The 21799-nt window shown below is 40.5% G+C and overlaps 1 protein-coding gene across 10 annotated transcripts in view; it reads left to right on the forward strand.

The window, feature by feature from the left end:
- Positions 1–304: 304 nt before the first annotated feature.
- CSNK1A1 (casein kinase 1 alpha 1) overlaps positions 305–21799 on the forward strand; it is a 47962-nt gene continuing 26467 nt past the window's right edge. For 2 of the 10 annotated variants that reach the window (XR_003522221.2, XM_027606441.2), the window contains exons 1-2: positions 305–1002; positions 1627–1733. Coding sequence is in view for 7 of the 10 variants with exons in the window: in XM_027606441.2 (XP_027462242.1) it covers positions 880–1002; positions 1627–1733 (230 nt within the window). In the remaining 3 variants the exon portion in view is untranslated. The remainder of the gene's footprint in view (positions 1003–1626; positions 1734–21799) is intronic. The other 8 variants (XM_027606442.2, XM_027606445.2, XM_027606444.2 and 5 more) reach the window with 7 other exon arrangements.

Consider the following 21799-nt stretch of genomic DNA (forward strand, 5'->3'; position numbering starts at 1 on the left):
TGGCCCAGGCAAAGATCAAAGGTTAAAAATCGCCTCAAATAAAGAGCAAAGGTCAAAACTCCTAAGGAAGCCAGAAGTTCCCATCCTCCACGAAGAATGAAGGTGACTCCTCCCTAACATACTCTCGGAGCCCGCGGCCGCGCGCCCTTTCAGAAACCAGGCGGGTCCGACATGACTAACAGGTAGCTCGATCGGACCAGCTAACAACCGGAAATGGAAGGGAGCCCCGGGCGGGGGTGAGGAGGGGCCACCGCACGCCTGCGCAATCAGCAGGGTTGCAGTACGCATGCGTGGTTGGGCGATGACGGGGTGACGCTCGGAGCGTGGGCCGCGACTCTCACGGATCCGGTTCCGCCCTCCCTCTCGTTGCCGACCCTCCGGGGCTAGCGCCCGAGATCCCTTTCCCAGAGTGCTCTGCGCCGTGAAGAAGCGGCTCCCGGGGACTGGGGGCATTTTGTGTTGGCTGGAGCCGGAGTAACAAGATGGCGGCGTCGGCGGAGTGACAGGGGTCCCTCCGGGCGGGAGCCGGCGGCAGTGGTGGCAGCGGTATCGCCGCCCTAAACCACCGCGCCCCTTTTCCAGCCCGCGACGTCGCCGTGTGAAAGCGAGCCAGCGGCGGCCGCCCAAAAACAAGTGGCCCAGCCTCGTAACCGAGAGAACCCACTCACAAACTGCGGCCTGGCGAAAAGAAGCCTGATTGAGCGGCGGTGATCAGGTTCCTCTCGGCCGACTCTGGGCCCTGTAACGCCTTGAAAGAGCCAACGTTTTTCGTTTCCTGCCGCTCTCCGCAGCCTTGTTCCGCGGACGAGCCCCTGAGGCCTCCGTCCTCCCCTCAGAGGTGTCGGGGCTTGGCCCCAGCCTCCATCTTCATCTCTCAGGATGGCGAGCAGCAGCGGCTCCAAGGCCGAATTCATTGTCGGAGGAAAATATAAACTGGTACGGAAGATCGGGTCTGGCTCCTTCGGGGACATTTATTTGGCGATCAACATTACCAACGGCGAGGTAATCACCCGGGGTGGGGTTCACGACCACGCTGCGCCAGTCCTCACCCCCCCCCCTCCCCAATCCCCAAAGTGCTCGGGCTTTTCCCTATCACAGGCACGTACTGGGGAGGGGAGTCCAGAGAGGGAGCCAGTTTTCCTGGCTTTAGGAGCCTCCCCCGCTCTCCTTCCCTAAAAGGCAAAGAACCCGATAGAAGGGTTGGGAGAACCTATGAAGTTTCCCAGCTTGTTAAAAATGTACCTTAATCGAACTTTTTAAACTGTCGTTTAAGGCGAGATCGGCAAAATCGTATTTCTCTAATCCCCATGTTTTCCCCACTATATGGATTTATTCTACTGGGGTTCTTGCTTTCGATCGTCAGTTTCCTTCAAAACCTTTCATTACGTTTTCTGGATGAATCATTTTTCTGCACCTTCGAGGACGTGCCGATTTCGTCATTACCCCCTGAAGAGGCCTTTGAGGCTGGTTGCCTCGTTTTATAATTACAAAGAGAACTTTCTCTTCTGAGCCTCTCACTTCACCTTCTAGTCTCGAGTTGGAGCTTTGCTAATGTCTCCCTTCCTCTCCCAAGTGACATTGAATCCTTAGGGATGTTGATGCCATCATCCCCTCTCTCCCCTGCAGGAAGTGGCAGTGAAGCTAGAATCTCAGAAGGCCAGGCATCCCCAGTTGCTGTACGAGAGCAAACTCTATAAGATTCTTCAAGGTGGGGTGGGCATCCCCCACATACGGTAAGACCCCGTGAGCAAACAGGCGGTACGCCGAGGGAATCCCAGTACGGCCTGAGGGAAATGGGTAGAGGAAGGCAATAGCAGCAGCTGATTCCGGGCCTTGGTATCTGAGTTACCTGGGTTTACGATAGCCGGTGGTTTCCTGAGAACCTTAAGACACCACAGTCACTGAGTAAATTTTTAGTTTGCCAACTTCGTTTAGAATTTTGTTTGTTACACTGTTCCATTTAGCTTCTCTCATTCTTCTCTCGAGGCTTTCATTTGCAGTTAAGTTAGGCGAGTCATCTTTGATCCCTACGCGGCTTGTCTGCTGCTTTCTTTACGCGGACACCTCTGATGTTCTTAGGTTTATCCAGTGAAGTGGCTTTGAAGGTGCCAAGTGACCGGGTTCGGCCAGTTCGGGTTGCTATTGGAGTTGGCTTGGGAAATGGCTGCTCTTTTGTTGTGTTTTTGTTCCAACATGTCTTCCTCCTCCGCTTAGAAAATGGCGGAACGACGTGACTCAACCGCATATTCCTGCCCTTTCTTAGGCTTGGGTTCACAAGTTACTCTTCCTTGCTTCCCCCTTTAGCAGCTCTGAGTGGATTAAACCTTTGAAAAGCCAAGAATAAAGGTGCGGGTGGCGGTGGGGTTCAAGGAAGGAGATGGCATAATGACAGTCTGTGATCCCTGCAGCAGATGCGACATGAAATGAAATTATACTATGCAAAATCCCTCACAGTCCCTTTATAAGTGTTATTCTTTCATGAAGGGTAATGTTGGCTACATTTCAGCTTGTGTACTAAATTTTGTAATGGCAAAGGCAGTTTGACTACTGCTGTGTTGAAATTGACTCAAATGAGTTGTATTAAAAAGAAAGATTAATCTGGTAACCACAGTGTGATGAGTAACTTTAACCTGTTGAGTTACTTGATCAGTAACTCCTCACATCAGGGAAATTGTGGCCTTTTGGGGGGATGGGATATTGGTGAAGGCAAACAGCAATAGTAATCAGGATAAAAGATGACCACATAAAGACATTGGATATTTTAAATGGTTAACTTTAAAGGTTGTGTTTGACTTTGAGATTAAAAACCATCTTCCTGGAGTTTAGAGGCTAAAATGTAGTGTAAAGCCAAGCCATTTTTCAACACTCATACATAACATTTGTAAAAAAGAACCAGAGACAGTTAAGAATTAAGTGGAGTGATAGTTACCGTAATTTCTTTTTCTATTCCAGTTTATATTCCTTAAATCTTGAATTAAGTACTGAATTGCATACGTTAATTCAGTTGTGGAAGCAACCCAAGTAATACTATCCTTAAAAAAATCTCCAGTGCTGATAGACATTTTTAATGGAGAAGTTGAATGGTAAAATATTTTCTTGGTTGTGAGTGATAAATTACTTAGAAGAAACTTACAGGTTTATTTTATAAGGTAGATTAATGTGAAGTCCAAGATGATGGGAGATTTTAAATGATTCCTATCCACCCCCCCCCCGAAAAAAACCTGCTGAGAAAATGAATGTTACTCTGGAAGAATGAAAAAAAATTTTTTTTAAAGAATGAAAGTCTTTATTAAAATGTCTAGCTTTTTATTCCCTCAAAATAAAAAGGCCATTGCATTAGCCAAAAAATTTAAAACGGCTTTCCTTTTGCCTTTAAACATATCTCTCCACCCCTGCCCCCCCGATTTGCTTTCCATGCTGTAGTTTTTCCTAGAATTACACATAAATGTAATCATACAGTATGAGGTCATTTGTGTCTGACTTCCCTCACTTACCGTAATGCTTTTGAGATTCATCCATGTTGGGAGGTTTTAGAAATTTCACAAATCACGTTGAATTTAATGTATTAGAAATAACTTTCAAAAAGCATTAAGCATCTGGCATTTTCATTGCTAAACCCTTTTATCTGGTAGCTTTTATTTAAAGGCAGTGCTGATACAGACCAACAAGAGCCATAGGTAATATACTGAATAAGCACATGAATAGATGAAATTAACTCGTGAGCGGAGTAACAGGCATCTATTATAAGATGTTGAGTGCAGATAGTTGTAGTTATAAACTGTGGGTGGAGCTAAAGAGAGATTAACCTGGCTTTCAAATTAACGCTTCCTGGGAGAAGAGATGGGATTTCAGGATCCGGATGTAAGGAAGAAAGCTTGGTTGAACTCGTTGGGGAGGGCATCAAGAATACAGTGTGGCTTCTGGGAGTAGTCTCTAATCAGAAGGTAGTAATTGGATGAGGGTGGAGAAAGAGTAAATTTGTTTTACGAGTGGTGGAGTCTGGTACATAGAAACAATGGTGGTTCATTGGTTGTAAAGTGTGAGAGAACTGTTTTTCTACTCAAGTGAAAAGGGTAAGAAAGACTTTGCATAAGCATTCTTTATTGGTGGCAGCGTCTTCCCATCCCCTCAGTTTGTTCCCCACTATTTCCACATCACCTATATATAGCATACGGGTAAATATTTGGTAAATATTGAACTATTTTGACTTTATTGAGATTAAATGAAGCAGTTTATGTGTTATCCATTGTTTTAGATGGATGTAAATATATTTAGATTTGGGATGCTTGGCTGGCTCAAGTTGGTAGAGCACGCAGCTCTTGATCTTGGGGTCATGAGTTCAAGCCCCATGTTGGGTGAAGAGATTACTTTTTAAAATCAATTTGGATTTTGCTGTAATTACACTTAACTCCATCTTCTCCCCTGCACCCCAAACCCCTTGAATTACTTTCGGATATCCTAAAACGAGGGCCGAAAATGATCTAGCCCACATAGCTGACCTGACTGATTTTTACTTGGTAAGGGATCTATTGTTATGCAGAAGCATGGCATTCAAGGTACAGAGCGGAATGAGGGTGGTGTTTAGTCTCCATGTTTTTAAGAAACTAGGGTCATTCTTTAGTTAAGAAACTGAAATCGTTAATTGACTTCTGGAAGCTCATTAAAAATTACTATTTCTGTTACCATCTTCTCTGTCTTTGTGGTACTCAATTTGAATCGAAATAACGTGATCTCTAAAGAAGGATTTATGATACCAAGCTCTAGGTCTATCAGGTGGTGTTGACAATGATCTTGGGTCAGTCAGTCCTTTAACCTCTTTGGGCCTATCAGTTAGTTTGCTCATCTGTGAAATGCAAAGAGGATTTTACCATGTTAATAATTTTCTAATTCTTTTGGAATAGGAAAGAAGAATACTGGACCGAAAGGTTTAGGGTTTCCTAACTGTTCTAGAAAAAGTTTTTTGTACTGAGCTTTCAGGTAGGGTTTTATTTGAACAGAGTTCTCTACTTAAATAAGTCACCTGCCTCATTGATATCAGAACTTCTAGCTCTGAAAATTTGAGACTTCTTTTTGGATGATAGTAGCCAGAAAGCATTTCATCACAGTTTGATGTTAGGTCTAGATCTTATCTTTGACTCTTATTTTAGTACAGAGACCCCTCTCAAGACTTTAAAAATGCCATCTGCATCAGATAAACTATCAGTTACCATTTAAAAGGAAGTAAATTAATGGAATATATTTTTATAGGGAAATGAATAAAGAAGATGGGAGAGGCATGGGAGAATTGTTGCCTTGTTTTCAACCACTTTTTTGCCCTCTCTGAATGGCAAGTATTATAGAAGATATAAAGTACTAGTTAATCCTTACTCTTCAGTGTTAAAAGCAGCTTAAATTTTAATCTTAGCTTTTTGGCACTGAGCATATGTCTTGCAAATAAGTTCTAATGCTGTTATCAGAGAACAAAGATGACATCTGCACTGGCTACGTCTTTATTACAGATCACTGGGTGCATGAGAAATGTGATAATCAAATCATAGAAACTGAATCCCTACATATACACACTAACATATATATATACATATTATATGTATACACAGCATACTAAAGATGCTTTATATCGGGTTATAACGGATTTCTAGTTGCGGAATAATGTAATGATGCTTAAGTAGCATTTGTGAGCTAAATGAAACCTGAATACAGCCTAATATCTCACAAATTAGACGGCTGAGTCTCTGAAGGGTTACTGGAGTCTCCTAACTCCTAATTTTTCTGAGCCATTTTTACCTCTGTCAAGGTCAGCATTGCCTGCTCACAAACCCCACACCTTTTCATTTGATGCTACAGAGCCATACTATGCCTCCTTCACTTTATGGCATTTCGCCTCATTCAGGGAAAGTGAAAAACTCTACTATAAATGTAAGTAACTTATTGTTTTTTTTTTAAAGATTTTATTTATTTATTTGACAGGGAGAGACAGCGAGAGAGGGAACACAAGCAGGGGCGGGGTAGGAGGAGAAGCAGACTTCCCATTGAGCCAGGGAGCCTGATGCGGGGTTCGATCCCAGGACCCTGGGATCATGACCTGAGCCGAAGGCAGACACATAACGATTGAGTCACCCAGGCACCCCTAAAAAGATCCATTTACTTTAGAGAGAGCAGGGAGGGGCAGAGGGAGAGGGAGAGAATGAGAATCCCAATTAGACTCCCTGTTGAGTGGAAGCCTAATGTGAGGCTCAATCTCAAAACCCCAAAGCCATGACCCGAGCTGAAACTAAGAGTCAGACACCTAACTGAGCCACCCAGGTGCCACCCCATAATAGTTTTCAAATATAAGTGAATACCTAGTTAAAATGAGGGTTTTTTTTTTTTTTTTTAAGATTTTATTTATTTATTTGACAGAGAGCAAGAGCAGAAATAAGCAGGGGGAACGGGAGAGGGAGAAGCAGGCTTCCCACCGAGCAGGGAGCCCGATGCGGGGCTAGATCCCAGGACCCTGGGACCATGGCCCAAGCCAAAGGCAGACGCTCAACCGACTGAGCCACCCAGGTGCCCCAGAACGATGGGTTTTGTTACTGTTTTTGTTTCTAAAACTATCTCAGGTGGCTTTTGAAATTTAAATGACCAGTAGTCACGTAACATGGATGTGTTTTAATGTTTTTTTTTAATGACATGTGATTTTTATACAGTAAAATGCACAGCTTTCAATGTGCCATTAAATGAATTTTGACAAATGTATACACTGGTATAGCCCACGCTCCCTATTGAGATAAAGAATATTTGATTTTTTTGAATACAGCTAATCCATGGTAAGCTACATTTTGTGGCAAGATAGGTTTTATTTATTTATTTTTAAATTGGTCTTTTGGATCATATTTACATATTTATTTTTCTGGATATGATGTTGATTTGCCCGTATGCAAGACTATAGGTGAATAATGTTTTTATCACCATGAAGTACACTATACAACTTGCCTAATAAAATATCAGGTGGGGTGGTGAACAATGAGTAGCACTTGAGATCTTTGCCTCATTCTCCTTTGAAGAACAGGAATACTCCCTTTTTTCTTGCCTGAAAGTCCTCAGTGGGTATGTTTTAATGGGGACTTTGGAAGTGTACAAAAAGATTTAGCTGGAGAGTAATTCTGATCCTCAGTATAAAAGGAAATGGAAAGAGCATTATATGAGAGTCAAGAGTTAGGGATCCTTCTGCGATGTCATGTAGATTTCAACCTAGAATGAATTCTGTAATATGTAATGTCAGCTTTCATTTATAGAAGGGATTTTATAAGATTAATTTAGGTCTTAAGAGTTTTTTTAAATAAGATTTTATTTATTTATTTGACAGAGATTGCACAAGCTGGGGAGGAGGGGGAGCGGGAGAGGGCGAAGCACGTTCCCCCCCGAGCAGGGAGCCCTGGGATCATGACCTGAGCCGAAGGGAGACCCTTAACCAACTGAGCCACCCAAGTGCCCCCTTAAGAGTTTTATTTTTTTATTTTTTTAATGTAATATAAGTTGGTGAGACCAGAGGCACCTGGGTGGCTCAGTTGGTTAAGCATCTGCCTTCAGCTCAGGTCATGATCTTGGGGTCCTGGGATTGAGCCCTGCATCAGGCTCTGTGCTCAGCTGGGAGTCTGCCTCTCCCTCTGTGCTCCCTCCCACTCTCAAATGAACAAAATCTTTTTTTTTTTTCTTAAGATTTTATTTATTAAAGAGAGAGTGCGAGCACAAGCAGGGGGAGCAACAGGCGGAGGAGGAGAAGCAGGCTCCCGAGCCAATGTGGGGCTCAATCCCAGGACCCTGGGATCATGACCTGAGCCGAAGGCAGACGCTTAACCAACTGAGCCACCTAGGTGCCCCTCAAATAAATAAAATCTTTAAAAAAAATTGATGAGATCAGTAGGATAAACTATGGCTCTTTCATTCTCTGATACGGTAATAATTTGTTCTAACTTTAATGTATAATTGCCTTTTATTTATAATGTTAGTACATACTACTGAAATAAGTGAGTAGTTGGTTGAATACAGTGTGGCTAAACATTAATTTTTCCATGTATGTGCAAGAAAGAAAAGTAGAATTGACCATTATTCAGACAATGCACGTGGTCTTATTTAATCATTACAACAATCCTGTAAGTTGGGGTTTAATATAAAGTGAGAGTCAGAGTAGTTAATTTGCCTAACCTCAACACATCCAGTGTGTTGTTTAAATAGATCTTAATGCATCTTCAAAGTGTGCCAGTGGTTCCCAAACTTTGCCCATTGGAATAACATGGAGAAGTTTTAAAAAAAAATTGACACTTGGCTCTTAATCTTACATATTTTGATTTAATGGGTTTGGGTATGCCTTAGGCATCAAGAGTTAAAAAAAAAAACAACTCCCCAGGTGATTCTCATACACGGTAGAGTTTAGGAACCGTTTTAACTGTGCCCTATTTCAAGGTTATAATGGTTCTTTCCTGTCCACACCCATCAACTCCCATCTTTTCTAGAATTACAATTTAGTAAGGCTGCTTTCTTAACTTACCTCCTCCTATGAATTAGGAGGTTATTGAGGAAATCACTATACCAAGAAACATGGCACTGGAAAGTATACTGTAATCCCATATAATCAAATGCTTTGATTTCTGGAAAGTATCTAACACCAATATTTGAAACCATTTTTTGTACTCCCATGTTCCAGATGCATTCCTATAAGAAAGCATTCTAGAAATTCCTTGAGGGAACGAACCATGTCTTGCTGATAGAGGTATCTTTTGTTTCTTAGCCTAGTGTTGGCTAAGAAGGCACTAATGACTCATAATAAGGAAATTCTTTTATTTTATATTCATTCATTCATTCATTTTTTTAGAGAGCAAGCAGGGGAGGGGCAGAGGGGGAGAGAATTTTAGGCAGACTCTGTATTCAGTGTGGAGCCCAGAGTGGGGCTCCATCCACAACATGAGCGAGATAAGAGTTGGGCACTTAACTGACTATGCCACTAGGCGCCCTATCAGTGTACATTTACTTTTTAATGGAACCCTATACAGGGTGTGGCTTCTACTACACATTTATAGAACTTTAGGAGTACCTGATGTATGCAATAGTTCCTAATGGGAATATTTATCATCTCTGTAGTACTTAGTATTTCTTGAGTATTCAGCTAAACTCACTAGCTGGCAGCAAATTTCACAAATGGAAATGTGGCTGTGCTCGTTTCTTCTTTAGCTCTGAAAGCTGGTATAAAAATACTACCATATCATTAAATGCTAATGTCCATTAATTTTACAGTGAAGGCTTGCTATTGTGGGACATTTATCAGCTTAAGTATCTGTTAGCATCCCTTAGTATCTCTTAGTAGTGTTGGCCTTTGGAATTTCTCTTGGTTCTTGTTCAGCAACATCAGGAAGTGGCAACTTTTGTACTGGAGATTTTTTTCTTAAGGGAGACAAGATGGTGACAGTGGGTTTGTCATCCATATGTTTCATTTGTGCCATCATTAAGTGTATAGTGGAGAGGTGTTCAGATTAACCTGAACTTCAGGTTATACTGTATTTCAGCTCATCTGGAAGCTGCTCTAAGTACTTATTTGTTAAATTGGCCTACACTACCAGACTGTTCTGTCCTTAAGGTGACTTTTACGGAAAGGGGAGTGTGAGATTTGATTATAAATTGCTTTGTTAGAAGGTAATAGCATGAAATATTTGTAAGTTTTAAGTTTCACATTTTCCAAGTCTTAGTTACATTAGAAATGTTTAATACGTTGTTCTTGGTAACAACTAAAATAATGAAATTCTAAGGAAACTGGGATTTATGCCTTTACATAAATACCATTTTTTTTCCATTCCTTTACTATGCTGTTCATTAAGTATTTAGGTTAGATTGTTTTCTTTTTGGCTGTTCTTCCTTGATTAAAATTCTTTTTTTTTTTAAGAGTAATTTATTTATTTGAAGGGGGGATGCATCGGGGAGGGGCAGAGGCAAAGAGTATCAAGCAGACTGCTGAGTGCAGAGCCTGACACGGGGCTCAGTCCTATGACCCCGAGATCACGACCTAAGTTGAAACCAAGAGTTGGCCACCCCATGCCACTCAGGTGCTCCTTGATTAAAATTACTCTTACCACCGGGCTCCACTTACTGAAATCCTGGTGTTCCCATTTTTGAACCTCCATAAGATTAATACCTTGTATCCCTCTGAGAGAACAGAGTAATGTTAGCTTCTCTTCAAATGAAAGCTCAGATGTTCAAAAGTGTCTTAGAAACTTAATATACTTTACAGTACCTCCTACAATACTTTCTAGAGGATAAGCATCTTTTATTCAGTCAAGAAACCTGTATGAGTGCCTGTTATGTGCCAGGCATAGTTAAGATACTGGGCATATTTCAGTGAACAGAAAAAATTTTACGAGACTTTCATTCTTTTTGAGCATATGCAATGCATCTGGCATATAGTTGTGAATTCATCTCTTTTTTTTACTGAAAATTAGGAGGAAGGATGTGTAAATCTCAGACAGTGTGAGGACATGGTTCCTTAACATCAGAGGGATAGTATCCTGAGTATAAGCCCTAAATAGTACCCTGAACCATCTAGAGACTGCTTTGATTGGTCAGGTCAGTGGGACCCCATTCTGGTTCCCTGTGAATCATACTTACTATTTCTCAAACATTAACCATGCATAATAATTATCTACAGAGCTTGTTAAGGGTGCCTATAGCACTTACCTGCAGCTTCAGGCACATAGGTACAATAAATATTAAAACAGATTGGAGAAACATTTTTTTTATTTCTTATTTTTTTAAGATTTTGTTTTTGGGACGCCTGGGTGGCTCAGTTAAGCAGCTGCTTTCAGCTCAGATGATGATCCCAGGGTCCTAGGAACAAGTCTTGCATGGGGCTCCTTGTTCAGCAGGGAGCCTGCTTCTCCCTCTGCCTGCCACTACCCCCTGCTTCTGCATGCACTCGCTCGCTCTCTGGCAAATAAATCTTAAAAAAAGATTTTTTAAATCTCTGTACCCACTGTGGGGCTCGAACTCACAACCCTGGGAACAGAAGTCTCATACACTACTGACTGAGCCAGCCAGCTATCCCTGGAAAAAGATTTTTTTTTTTAACAGCTTTCAGGAGAAAATTGACATACATAAATCGTCACCTATTTAAAACGTACAATTCATTGGTTTTCAGTGTGTGTACAGAGTTGTGCAACCATCACCATAATCTGATTTTAGAATATTTGTTAACTGGTAAACAAGGAAGTAAAGTGATCTTGTTTCACTGTGTCCCAACCATGCTGGCTTCTTTTAAGTTTGTTGTGAATACCAAACTTCAGGCCCACTAACTCCCATCCACCCCTTTACCTGGCCATCTTCCATTTTATACTTCAAAGAATTAACCATGCTTCTTCATCAGAAAAGCTTTCCTTAATGACTCTCTCTAAAAGATAGATTGGGTTGCTGTAATTTGGACCCTCTCAGCACTGGTCTCTCCTTCCTCACTTGTTTCTTTTTAAGTAAGCGCCATGCCCAGTGTGGAACCCAATGTGGGGCTTGAATTCAGGACCCTGAGATTGAGACCTGAGCTGATACCAAGAGTTGGCCACTTAACCAACTGAGCCACCTAGGTGCCAATCGCGTGTTTTTTATTTGCATGCACACACTGTGCTGTAAGCTTGAGAGCAGGAATTAATTTAGTTTTGTTAGATACCATAAATATTGAATGGATCAATAAATAGTACCTTTAGTACTGGATAGTGATATGGTCATATATAAGGCACATTTTTTGGTTTTGTGTTTTTATAATTTTTTGGATTAAGGAACAGTTATGCATCTTTGAAGGCAAAGGGCAAGGAACAAGGAGACTAAGGAACTTGAAAATGTTACAGCATTAATTCAAGGCTGTATTGTGATCAAAGATTAGTAGTAGCAGTTTTGGAGGATTCGGATGAAGAAGGAAAACAAATTATCTTAGTTGATGGTAGTATTGCTGAATAAAACATGTATTTGTTACCCAACTCTCAGATCTTACTCTGTGGTCTCTTCACCTTAAAAATTAGTTTTGAGGATGGGGATTAAAGAGTGCACTTACCATGATGAGCAATGTATAGAATTGTTGAATCATATATTGTACACCTGAACCTAATATAACACTGTATGTTAACTAACTGGAATTAAAATTAAACACTTAATTAAAAAAAACAAAAAAATTGGTTTCGATGGGCGCCTGGGTAGCTCAGTTGTTAAGTATCTGCCTTCGGCTCAGGTCATGATCCCGGGGTCCTGGGATCGAGCCCCGCATCAGGCTCCCTGCTCGGTGGGAAGCGCGCTTCTCCCTCTCCAACTCCCCCTGCTTGTGTTTCTGTTCTCGCTGTGTCTCTGTCAAATAAATAAATAAAATCTTAAAAAAAAAATTGGTTTCTAAGCAGGGATTCTTAACCTGGTAGGGTATAACCTCGCAAGGGGGGATAGGAAAAAAATTACATCTTATCTTTTTCTTAAGATTTTCTTTATTTGGGGCACCTGGGTGGCTCAGTCATTAAGCGTGTGCCTTCGGCTCAGGTCATGATCTGGGATGGAGCCCCGCATCGGGCTCCCTGCTTGGTGGGAAGCCTGCTTCTCCCTCTCCCCCTGCTTGTGCTCCTGCTCTTGCTCTCTCTCTGTCAAATAAATAAAATCTTAAAAAAAATTTTTTTATTTATTTGACAGAGCACAAGCAGGGGGAGGGGCAGGCAGAGGGAAGCAGGCTCCCTGCTGAGCCAGGAGCCCAATGCGGGGCTTAATTGGGATCACCTGGGTTGAAGACAGGTGCTGAACTGACTGAGCCACCCAGGCGCCCCTACATCTTTATTTTCATGAACTTCTAACTGAATCTAGTAAGATGGTCCCAGACTTAGGATGGTTCAGTTTATGGTTGTTAGACTTTGTGATGCTGTGAAAGTGGTATGCATTCAATAGAAACCATACTTTGAATTTTGATCTTTTCCCAGGCTGGCAGTATGTGGTATGACACTCTCCTGAAGTTGCTGGGCAGCAGCAGTGAGGCAGCTCCCAGTCAGTCAGGTGATCACAAGGGTAAACAACTGGTGTATTTACAACCATTCTACACCAATACAGCCATTCTGTTTTTCCCTTTCAGTACTGTATTTAATAAGTTACATGAAATATTGAACACTTTATTATAAAATAGGCTTTGTTAGATGGTTTTGCCCAAATGTAGTCTAATTTAAGTGTTCTAAGTACAATTTAAGGTAGGCTAGGCTAAGTAATGATGTTCAGTACATTATGTGTATTAAATGCATTTTTCACTTAGAATATTTTCAGCTTAGGATGGGTTTAACAGGATATAATCCCATGGGAATTGAGGATGATGTGTATTTCTATTATAAATGGAGGCAAGAAATCTTCACTAGTTTAGCAGTACCTATGGTTTTATCACCAGTAGAAATCACAGATATTTCTTCATAACACATTATTGTTGCAGGTATCAGAATATTGTTTACACTCCTAACTGCTTCATAATTAATAGTCCTAATTAGATCTGCCCCTTTATCTCATTAATAAAGAATATGTACTTTACTATATCAAAATTAAGTAATCTTAGTGTGGCTGAATTTCCCTGTAATTGTTTTCCTTTATAATGCTATGTATTTTATTCTCTGCATTTAAAATATTCTGAGAAGGAATCTATAGGCTTTATCAGACTACCAAAGGTGGGAGATCTGTGGCACCAAAAAGATTAAGAAATGTTGATGTAGGAGTTACTCCACCTCCACTTCCCAAATCGTTTAGACAAGGTCTGTGTCACTGTGGCTAAATACATTTGATGCAAGGTTGGTCACTCATTTGGTAGATTCCCAATATTTATTTTCTTTTCCCTTCCTAGCCTTGTTTTAACTCTAAATTACTTACATGCTTGTAAATGCCCTCCCCAGGCATGTGAGATTGTAACGGTGGGAAAATCAGTTTAAAAAGGTTGAACGGTTTGGGATGCCCAGGTGGCTCGGTCGGCTGGGTGTCTGCCTTGGGCTCAGGTCATGATGCCAGGATCCTGGGATCGAGTCCTGCATCAGGCTCCTTGCTCAGCGGGGAGCCTGCTTCTCCCTCTCCTGCCACTCCCCCTGCTTGTGCTCTCTGTCTCTCTCGCTCACTCTCTCTGACGAATAAATAAAATCTTGAAAAAAAAGATTGAACAGTTTGAAGAAAGATTTAAAAGTGAATTAAAAGTTTGAATTAATATATCTAAAATTTCTTGGTATTCCATTTATCAGCATTATTACTTTGATTGCCATCCCTACAGCTAAAACTGTGGTCTTTTCTCAGTTACTTCATGTCTAAAACAGTTGTCAGTATGGAGAAATCATTCTAATCTGTGTTTGTGTTTATAGTTCTAGGTATTCCACAGTATCTCTCTGATCCTCCACTTCTTTACAGTAGCCAGTAAGCATTGAGTGTCTTTTCTTTAGTGAAAATGCCCTGAATTTCAAACCATTTCAGAGGTATTTATGCAAGTTAGAAATCCCAGGGATTATGGATAAAAATTATGTTACCTTTTAAAATCTGAATTGTATTTTTTGCTTTTTATTTTTTAATTTTTTTAAAGTAGGCTTCATGTGGAACGTGGAGCCCATTGGAATGCTTAAACTCATGACTTTTGAGATCAAGTTGGATGCCTAACTGATTGAGCCATTCAAGTGCCCCTGAATGGTATCTTAAATGTGAAGTTGCAAGAGAAGGAAGTAGATTGATGCTCTTAAATTTTTGATGGCAGGAGAGATTAAGTTTAGGTCATTAAATTCTAGGTACCTTGTATTCAGAGTAAAATAGAGGCCACAAATCTAAGGAGCAGTTATGGGCAAGGAAACTTAAGGAGAACAAGAGTTACACAGCAGTCTTGTTTATCAATAATTAATAGAAAACTAAGAGGTAACCCATATTAAGTCATGTTTCTAGTTCTCTTTCAAAAGGGCTGAAGATTCACCCTGCATCAGAATGCAGTTGAAACTGTCTTGCGTTATTGGTTGTTTTCGTAATGAATGCCATTAAAAAGATGGAGCTTAGTAAGTACTGACAGTTTTAGGTTAGAGGTTACATAACGTGTCGAAGACTCAAGTTCTTAGATGTCTGCAGCTTCCAGAAGTAATCGAATGAATGCAGTACCAGAAGGATTTCAGACTCAAATATTTAAATTGAGAGTAGAGGGGTTTTGTTGTGGTTGAGAGTACCGTTCTGTTAAAGTCTGGTAATTTAGGAGTTTGGGGGCAGCGGGGATCAGCTAGATTGTACTAGACCAGATCTTATTTTCTACCCTCATAAAAAGGAACATAAAGATTGGATGATGATGGCTTGGCAAGAAAGTTTGAGAGACAGTGTCTTGAGAATGGAGATGCTATTATAGCACTGATGCAGTGCTCCTGCTCTTTAGTTATTTGGTGAAGACTTTGATATTAATGACCTAAAGATGGGAGGATAAGCAGCACAGGAAGAAACATGTACCGGTTAAGAATATCACTTGTAAACTTTTATAATTACTTGGCTAATTTGAATCAAAGATGAATAGATGCTTCCTGATGATTTTATTCTTGAAGTACAGAGTGGTTTTGTTTTCCTTATGTGCCAAATCAAGTACTTCCCAGCCTGAGAGTCTCTAATCTGGCTTTTCTTTCTTTAATTCAGCAAATGTTACTGAGCATTTCCCGTGGGTAAGGGATTGTGCTGGATGCCTGGAATATAGAGTTGTGAATAAGACAAATACAGTGGCTGCCCATGTTGTATTAGTCAGGATTCTCCAGAGAACAGAACCAATGGATAATATATAAACAGACATTTCTTATGAGGCATCGGCTTACCCCTGTGGAGGCAAAGAAGTACCACAGTTTGAGGTGTGCAAGCCGGAGGCCTAGGAAACCAGTGGTGTAGTTTTGGTCCCAAATCTGGAGGCCTGAAAACCATAAGCTTGGATAATGGAGGGTAGAAGATGGATGTCCCAGCTCTAGCAGATGAATTTTCACTTCCTCTGATTTTTAGTTTTATTCCCTTTTCTATTCAAGCCCTCCACTTTGGGGAAGGTGATCTTAGTCTGTCATTCAAGTGCTAATCTTGATTCAAGTGCTAATCTCTGGAGACACCTTCACAGACACCCCAAAATAATGTTTTACCAGCTATCCCAGCATCCCTTAGCCCAGTCTGATGCATAAGATTAACCATCACACCTATAGTCTGAGGGGAGGACCTAAATTAAACAAGTCTTCCATTATTATTGTCCTAGTCATAGAGATGAAACCTATTTGAGTGCTTTAATCTGAACTACATACTTAACTATTTGTGAGAGAGCACAAGCCGGCGGGGGGGGGGGGGGGGGGGCGGGCAGCAGGGGAGAGGAAGAAGCTGGCTTCCCCCGGAGCTCGATCCCAGGAACCTAGGATCATGACCTGAGCCGAAGGCAAATGCTTACCCAGCTAAACCACCCAGGTGCCCTGAACTGCATATTTATGATAATTATTCTAATTTATGGTTCTTGGAAGTCCTTAGGTCTCATAGCAATACTTAAAATAGTTGTCATTTTATTTCTAAGGTTTTTTATTTTCATAAAGAGATTCTCAGAGAAAAGAAATCCCTAGCATCAAGTCTCCAACTATAACACTTTTTTTTAAGATTTATTTATTTATTTGAGAGAGAGCATGAGAGAGCACTAGTGGGAGGGGCAAAGGGGAGAGGGAGAGAGAATCTGAAGTAGACTCTGTGCTGAGCATGGAGCCTAAAGCAAGGCTCCATCTCACAACCCTGAGATCACAACCTGAGCCAAAACCAAGGTTCGGCCACTCAACTGACTGTGCCACCCAGCACCCTTCCAACCATAACACTTCTAATTGGTCACCATGTCATTGTCTCTTCCTTCTCCCACTCCCCAATTTCTACATTGCATATTGATGCCAAGGCTAATCTTAAAATGTTGATTGAATTGTATTATGTCCCCCCACCACACTGTACTGGTAGTTCGCCCAGTTATTTATAGAATTTAAAGGTCTTTAGCCTGGCTTTCAAGAGTCTGTAATATAGCCCTGAATTAGAAGCCACCTTGACTTTCCTCTTAGAGGAGCCTGGAGTTTATTCTTACCCCTGCTAGCATGCCCTTTACTACCTTCCCAATCAAAGTATTATCCCTTTGTCAGGATCTGACTGGTAATAGACCATTTTCACAAGGCTTCTTTTGGATAAATTTAATTACGGTTGATCTTTTGGTTTTCTGAATTCTTTTAGCACTTTTTGTCAGCCCCAATGATTCTTGTATTGTCTTACATTCTGCTTTTCATGTGTCTTAATTTTTTAACTAGGTTTAGTTTGGATATATATGGGTTTAGAGGAAGGGAAATGAGAGCAAAGAGGTGGACCTTGCCTTAGCATCTTCTTTAGAACTTAAGGTAGCTTTCTTATGCTTTAAGTGATGACAGTTATATAAATTTCAAACTCGTTCTTGAGCTTACGACTTCCTTGATTGGTCAGGCAACTCTTAAGTCCGAAAGCATTGATTTAAAACAAGTAAATGGAAAATGAGACCCTTGCACTTTTTTTTTAAATTTCATCCATTAAAGTACTTGCTTTTTGTGCTTGTTTTGAAACTTAGTAAGAATAAGTTTCCAAATCAAACCAGAGTTCTTTCCTTAATCTCAGATAAATTTGAGTACCTACATTGTGTATGTACATAACTTTATTATATTGTACTTATTAGCAACATATACTGCACTCACATAAAAAAGGTCTAAAGATAATATCTGAGTTTTTGTGTTGGTTGGTTTCAGATTGTCTGCAGACTTAAATGAACTCAGAGAATCAGGTTAGTGCTTGCTCATTACCCAGGTTCTGTGAAGACGATTTCAAACAAACAGTAAGGTCTTACCCTACTAGGTGTGGAGACAAATACCACAAAGTGTCAGCACCTAGATATTGTATTGTCAAGGAGTTTGATTGTGGATACAAGCAGTAGTCAGTGGCTATGGGAATTCTATGAAATGGACCCGTGTGGAACAGGCTACTTAAGGAAGATTTCTTTGGTGTGTGGGTATTAGGACATTGGGGTTGAAAGCAGAGTTAGAAGCTCATTTAGAATAGAAGTGGAAAACGTGGAGGTGAGGGTAGAAACCGAATAAGTGGGATTTGGATAAGTAGTAGACCGTTCCTGGCTCCTAATCCGTGTGTACTAATGTCTGGATGAGTTAGAGAGGTGGCAAGCACAGATGGGGAGAGTCAGGTGTTAACTTTATATATTCCTTGAGACCAAAAGGAAGTGTGAAAGATAGAAACACCTGTCACTTAGGTTTAAGGAGTTTCAGTACCAATCTCTATACAGCAGGAAGACCTAATATAGAAATGCATGGTTTTTCTGTGGAGAAAAGTGCCTTTGAACATTTCTATTTTAGCTGCCTTTTGTGGACTGTTTATCTTTTTGACGTTGAGAATAGCAGATACGTCTTACACAACTTATGCAAGTAAGGTGGAAAATGCCCAATAACTTGATTCTTTTTTCTTTAGCATGTTTTTGACTTCTCAGAAAGTTCTTTTTGAAGTCCTTTGTAATTGCAGGAAGATAGGAAATACAAATTTGTGCCTTTTACATTTCATGTTTGTAGCTGGGTTAGATGGATGGTTGTAAAATTTGCTCCAACTGTTGTAGTTTTCTTAGTGAGGCATCCAATGGAAATCTGTCCGTGGAGAGATGTCATGTGGTCTGAGGAGAGTTGATTTTTGCTTTCCCTTTTCACCTTTGACTTTTTGTGCCTTCTCATTGCTTTAGCTCTTTCTGGATTTGGTGGGGTTTTTTTTGTTGTTGTTTTGTTTTGTTTTTGGTGCAAAAAGATGGTTTATTAAAGCATGGGGACAGGACCTGTGGCAGAAAGAGCTGCTGCATGGATTTGGTGTTCTTGTATAGAGTATTTCTTTTTCTTTAAAACCTGGGTAAGTTAGGGGCTCCTGGGTGGCTCAGGTCATGGTCTTGCTTGGGGTCTTGGGATCAAGCCCCGTGTCAGGCTCCCTGCTCGGCGGGAGGCCTGCTTCTCCCTCTCCCACTCCTCCTGCTTGTGTTCCCTCTCTTGCTCTCTCTTTGTCAAATGAATAAATTTAAAAAATAAAATAAAAAAAAACCTAGGTAAATTAGTTGTATATTAAAAATCTGCTAATACTAGTATTGGGTATTTATAATGGCAAGGATTGATTTTGAAGTTCTGACAGCTCCCTAGCACAGATTTACCTCTCCAGTTAAGAAGAGGAAAAATGCAAGAAAAAGAAAATAAACAGGAAAAAGGAAAGAACATATACCTATTTACTTTGTTCATATTTTACCTTTTAATATTATTATTTGTTAGATTTATCCATCTCTTCCTGTGCCTACCTCCAGCCCCAAAAACCAACCACTGTGAGTCTTTCTTTCAAGTAAATGTTTGAAGGAATGTCAAGGGTGTTGAATTCCTATATGGAAAACAAAGGCTGGAAGAGGGAAAGTAACAGCTGCTTTGTATAACAGTTTAGGTACAGTAAATTCTAGACCAACTCTGCCATTGGCCATTTCTATTGCTTAGGGTAGTGGGCAAGATCTCTGAAAGGTTAAGCAGAAACTTTCCCATCAGGGTACCTTTTTCTGCAAAAGGGTGTGAAAATTGATTCCTTTTTGTGCGTTTGGTGGCAGTTATTTGTTTATCGTGTGTGTAAAATAGTTGTCAAGGACAGTTGGAACAGAAGCATAGGAAGGAGGGTGACTTTTTTTTTTTTTTTAAGATTTATTTATTTACTTTAGAGGGACAGAGTGAGCCTCACCGGGCAGGGCAAAGGAGAAGGGAGGGAGAATCTGAAGCGACTCCACATGCTAAGTATGGAACCCGAAGCAGGGCTCCATCTCACAACCCTGAGATAAGGACCTGAGCTGAAACCAAGATTCAGATGCTCAACCAACTCTGACCTATGTGCCCTGAGTGTGAACTTTTTATACTAGTTCCTCTTTTTTTTTTTTAAGATTTTATTTATTTATTTGACAGAGAGAGACAGCAGAAGCCAGGGGGAGAGGCAGGCAGAGGGAGAGGAAGAAGCAGGCTTCCTGAGCCCAATGTGTGGGCCTCGATCCCAGGACCCTGGGATCCCTACCTGAACTGAAGGCAGACACTTAACGTACTGAGGCACGGTGCCTCTATACTAGTTCCTTTTTAGTCTTTTACTCTCATAACGTGATTTTAGGGAGCATATTCCTTGTATCTGAATATGGGACCACCTATGTAGTCGTTAACTTTGCATTTCTAGAAAAATATTTAAATATTAACCCCACATACTTTTTTTTTTTTAAGATTTTATTTATTTGAGAGAGGGACAAGTAGACTCCCCGCTGAGTGGGGAGCCCAACACAGGGCTCTATCCCAGGACCCCGAGATCATGACCTGAGCCACCCAGGTGCCCCCCACACACTCTAATTTTAATCTTGATTTTCTTTTAAATAATTGGCTTATCAACAAAACAACATACTAAAGCAAAATTTAAAAAAAAAGAAATAGCACTAAACAGTTTCCCACTGGACTAATGATTTAATACTTTTGCCATAGATTTTTTTAAGCCTTTTTTTTTTTCTGAATATTTTTAAAACACAAACTTGTCAAAATGGTAAATCTTGGTATCAGTTTTTGTTGAAGTTAACAAAGAAATTACTCCTGTCTTTTAAAATAACTTAAGAAAATTTTTTTTATTGGCCAATTTTCTTTTCAAGCAGAATCTTATTTTTATAGGCATATAGAAACTTGAAATCATTTATTATAGTGATTCCCAATCCTTGGAATCTCTAAAATTAAAAGTTAGCTATTCCTTGAGTTTGGGGGGACAAATAGTATATTTACCCACAGTAATAAAGCATTGGATAATTAAAACAGGGGTCCAGTTAAAAGCATATGTCATCTTTATGGTAATAATGGTTATTTTTGGTAATCAAACTAAGCAAAACTGTGACTTTTATTTATTTATTTATTTTTTAAAGATTTTATTTATTTGAGAGAGAGAACGAGAGGGGGGAGGGCCAGAGGAAGCGGACTCCCCGCTGAGCAGGGAGCCCGATGCGGGGCTCAGTCCCAGGACTCCAGGATCATGACCTGAGCCGAAGGCAGTCGCTTAACCAACTGAACCACCCACGTGCCCCATGTGACTCCTTTTTTTAAAAAAGAACTAGTAATTATTGATTAATACAACTTTGTAGTAAATGGGACAGGAGTTCTAACAAAAGGGATCTTTGCTTTGTAAGATTGGGATAGTCTCTTTCATTTCTTCAGTTAGGAAGTAGTATCAGGTGAGATTAAGGAATTTGGCAGAAGTCATGGGAATCAATGGCAGATGGATATAGAATTCAAATGCTCTGGTAAGAGGAGTGTTAAGGTTACTGTGCACGTTCTCTTAATATGACAGTGGGGCCACTTGACAGAAGAAACTCTCCTTACCCTTAATTTTGTGTTGGGCAGTATAGTCAGTCAGTGGACTCATCATCTGAATAGAGGAAGACTTTAAACCTTAAATAAAACCTAACTGGGGCTGGGGCACCTGGCTGGCTGTCAGTGGAGCATGCCACTCTTGATCTCGGGGTTGTGAGTTCCAGCCCCACATTGGGTGTAGAGATTACTTAAAATGTAGATTAAAAAAAATATGGTACCTTTATTTATTTACTTACTTTTAAGGATTTTATAAGTAGTCTATATACCCAGTGTGGGGCTCAAACTCCTAACCCCCGGATCAAGAGTGGCATGCTCCACTGACTAGTCAGCCAGGTGCCCCTATCCTATGGTAACCTTGATAAAAATAGATAAGGAAAACT

This window comes from Zalophus californianus, chromosome 5 (assembly GCF_009762305.2).
Source record: "Zalophus californianus isolate mZalCal1 chromosome 5, mZalCal1.pri.v2, whole genome shotgun sequence".
Classification (NCBI taxonomy): domain Eukaryota; kingdom Metazoa; phylum Chordata; class Mammalia; order Carnivora; family Otariidae; genus Zalophus; species Zalophus californianus.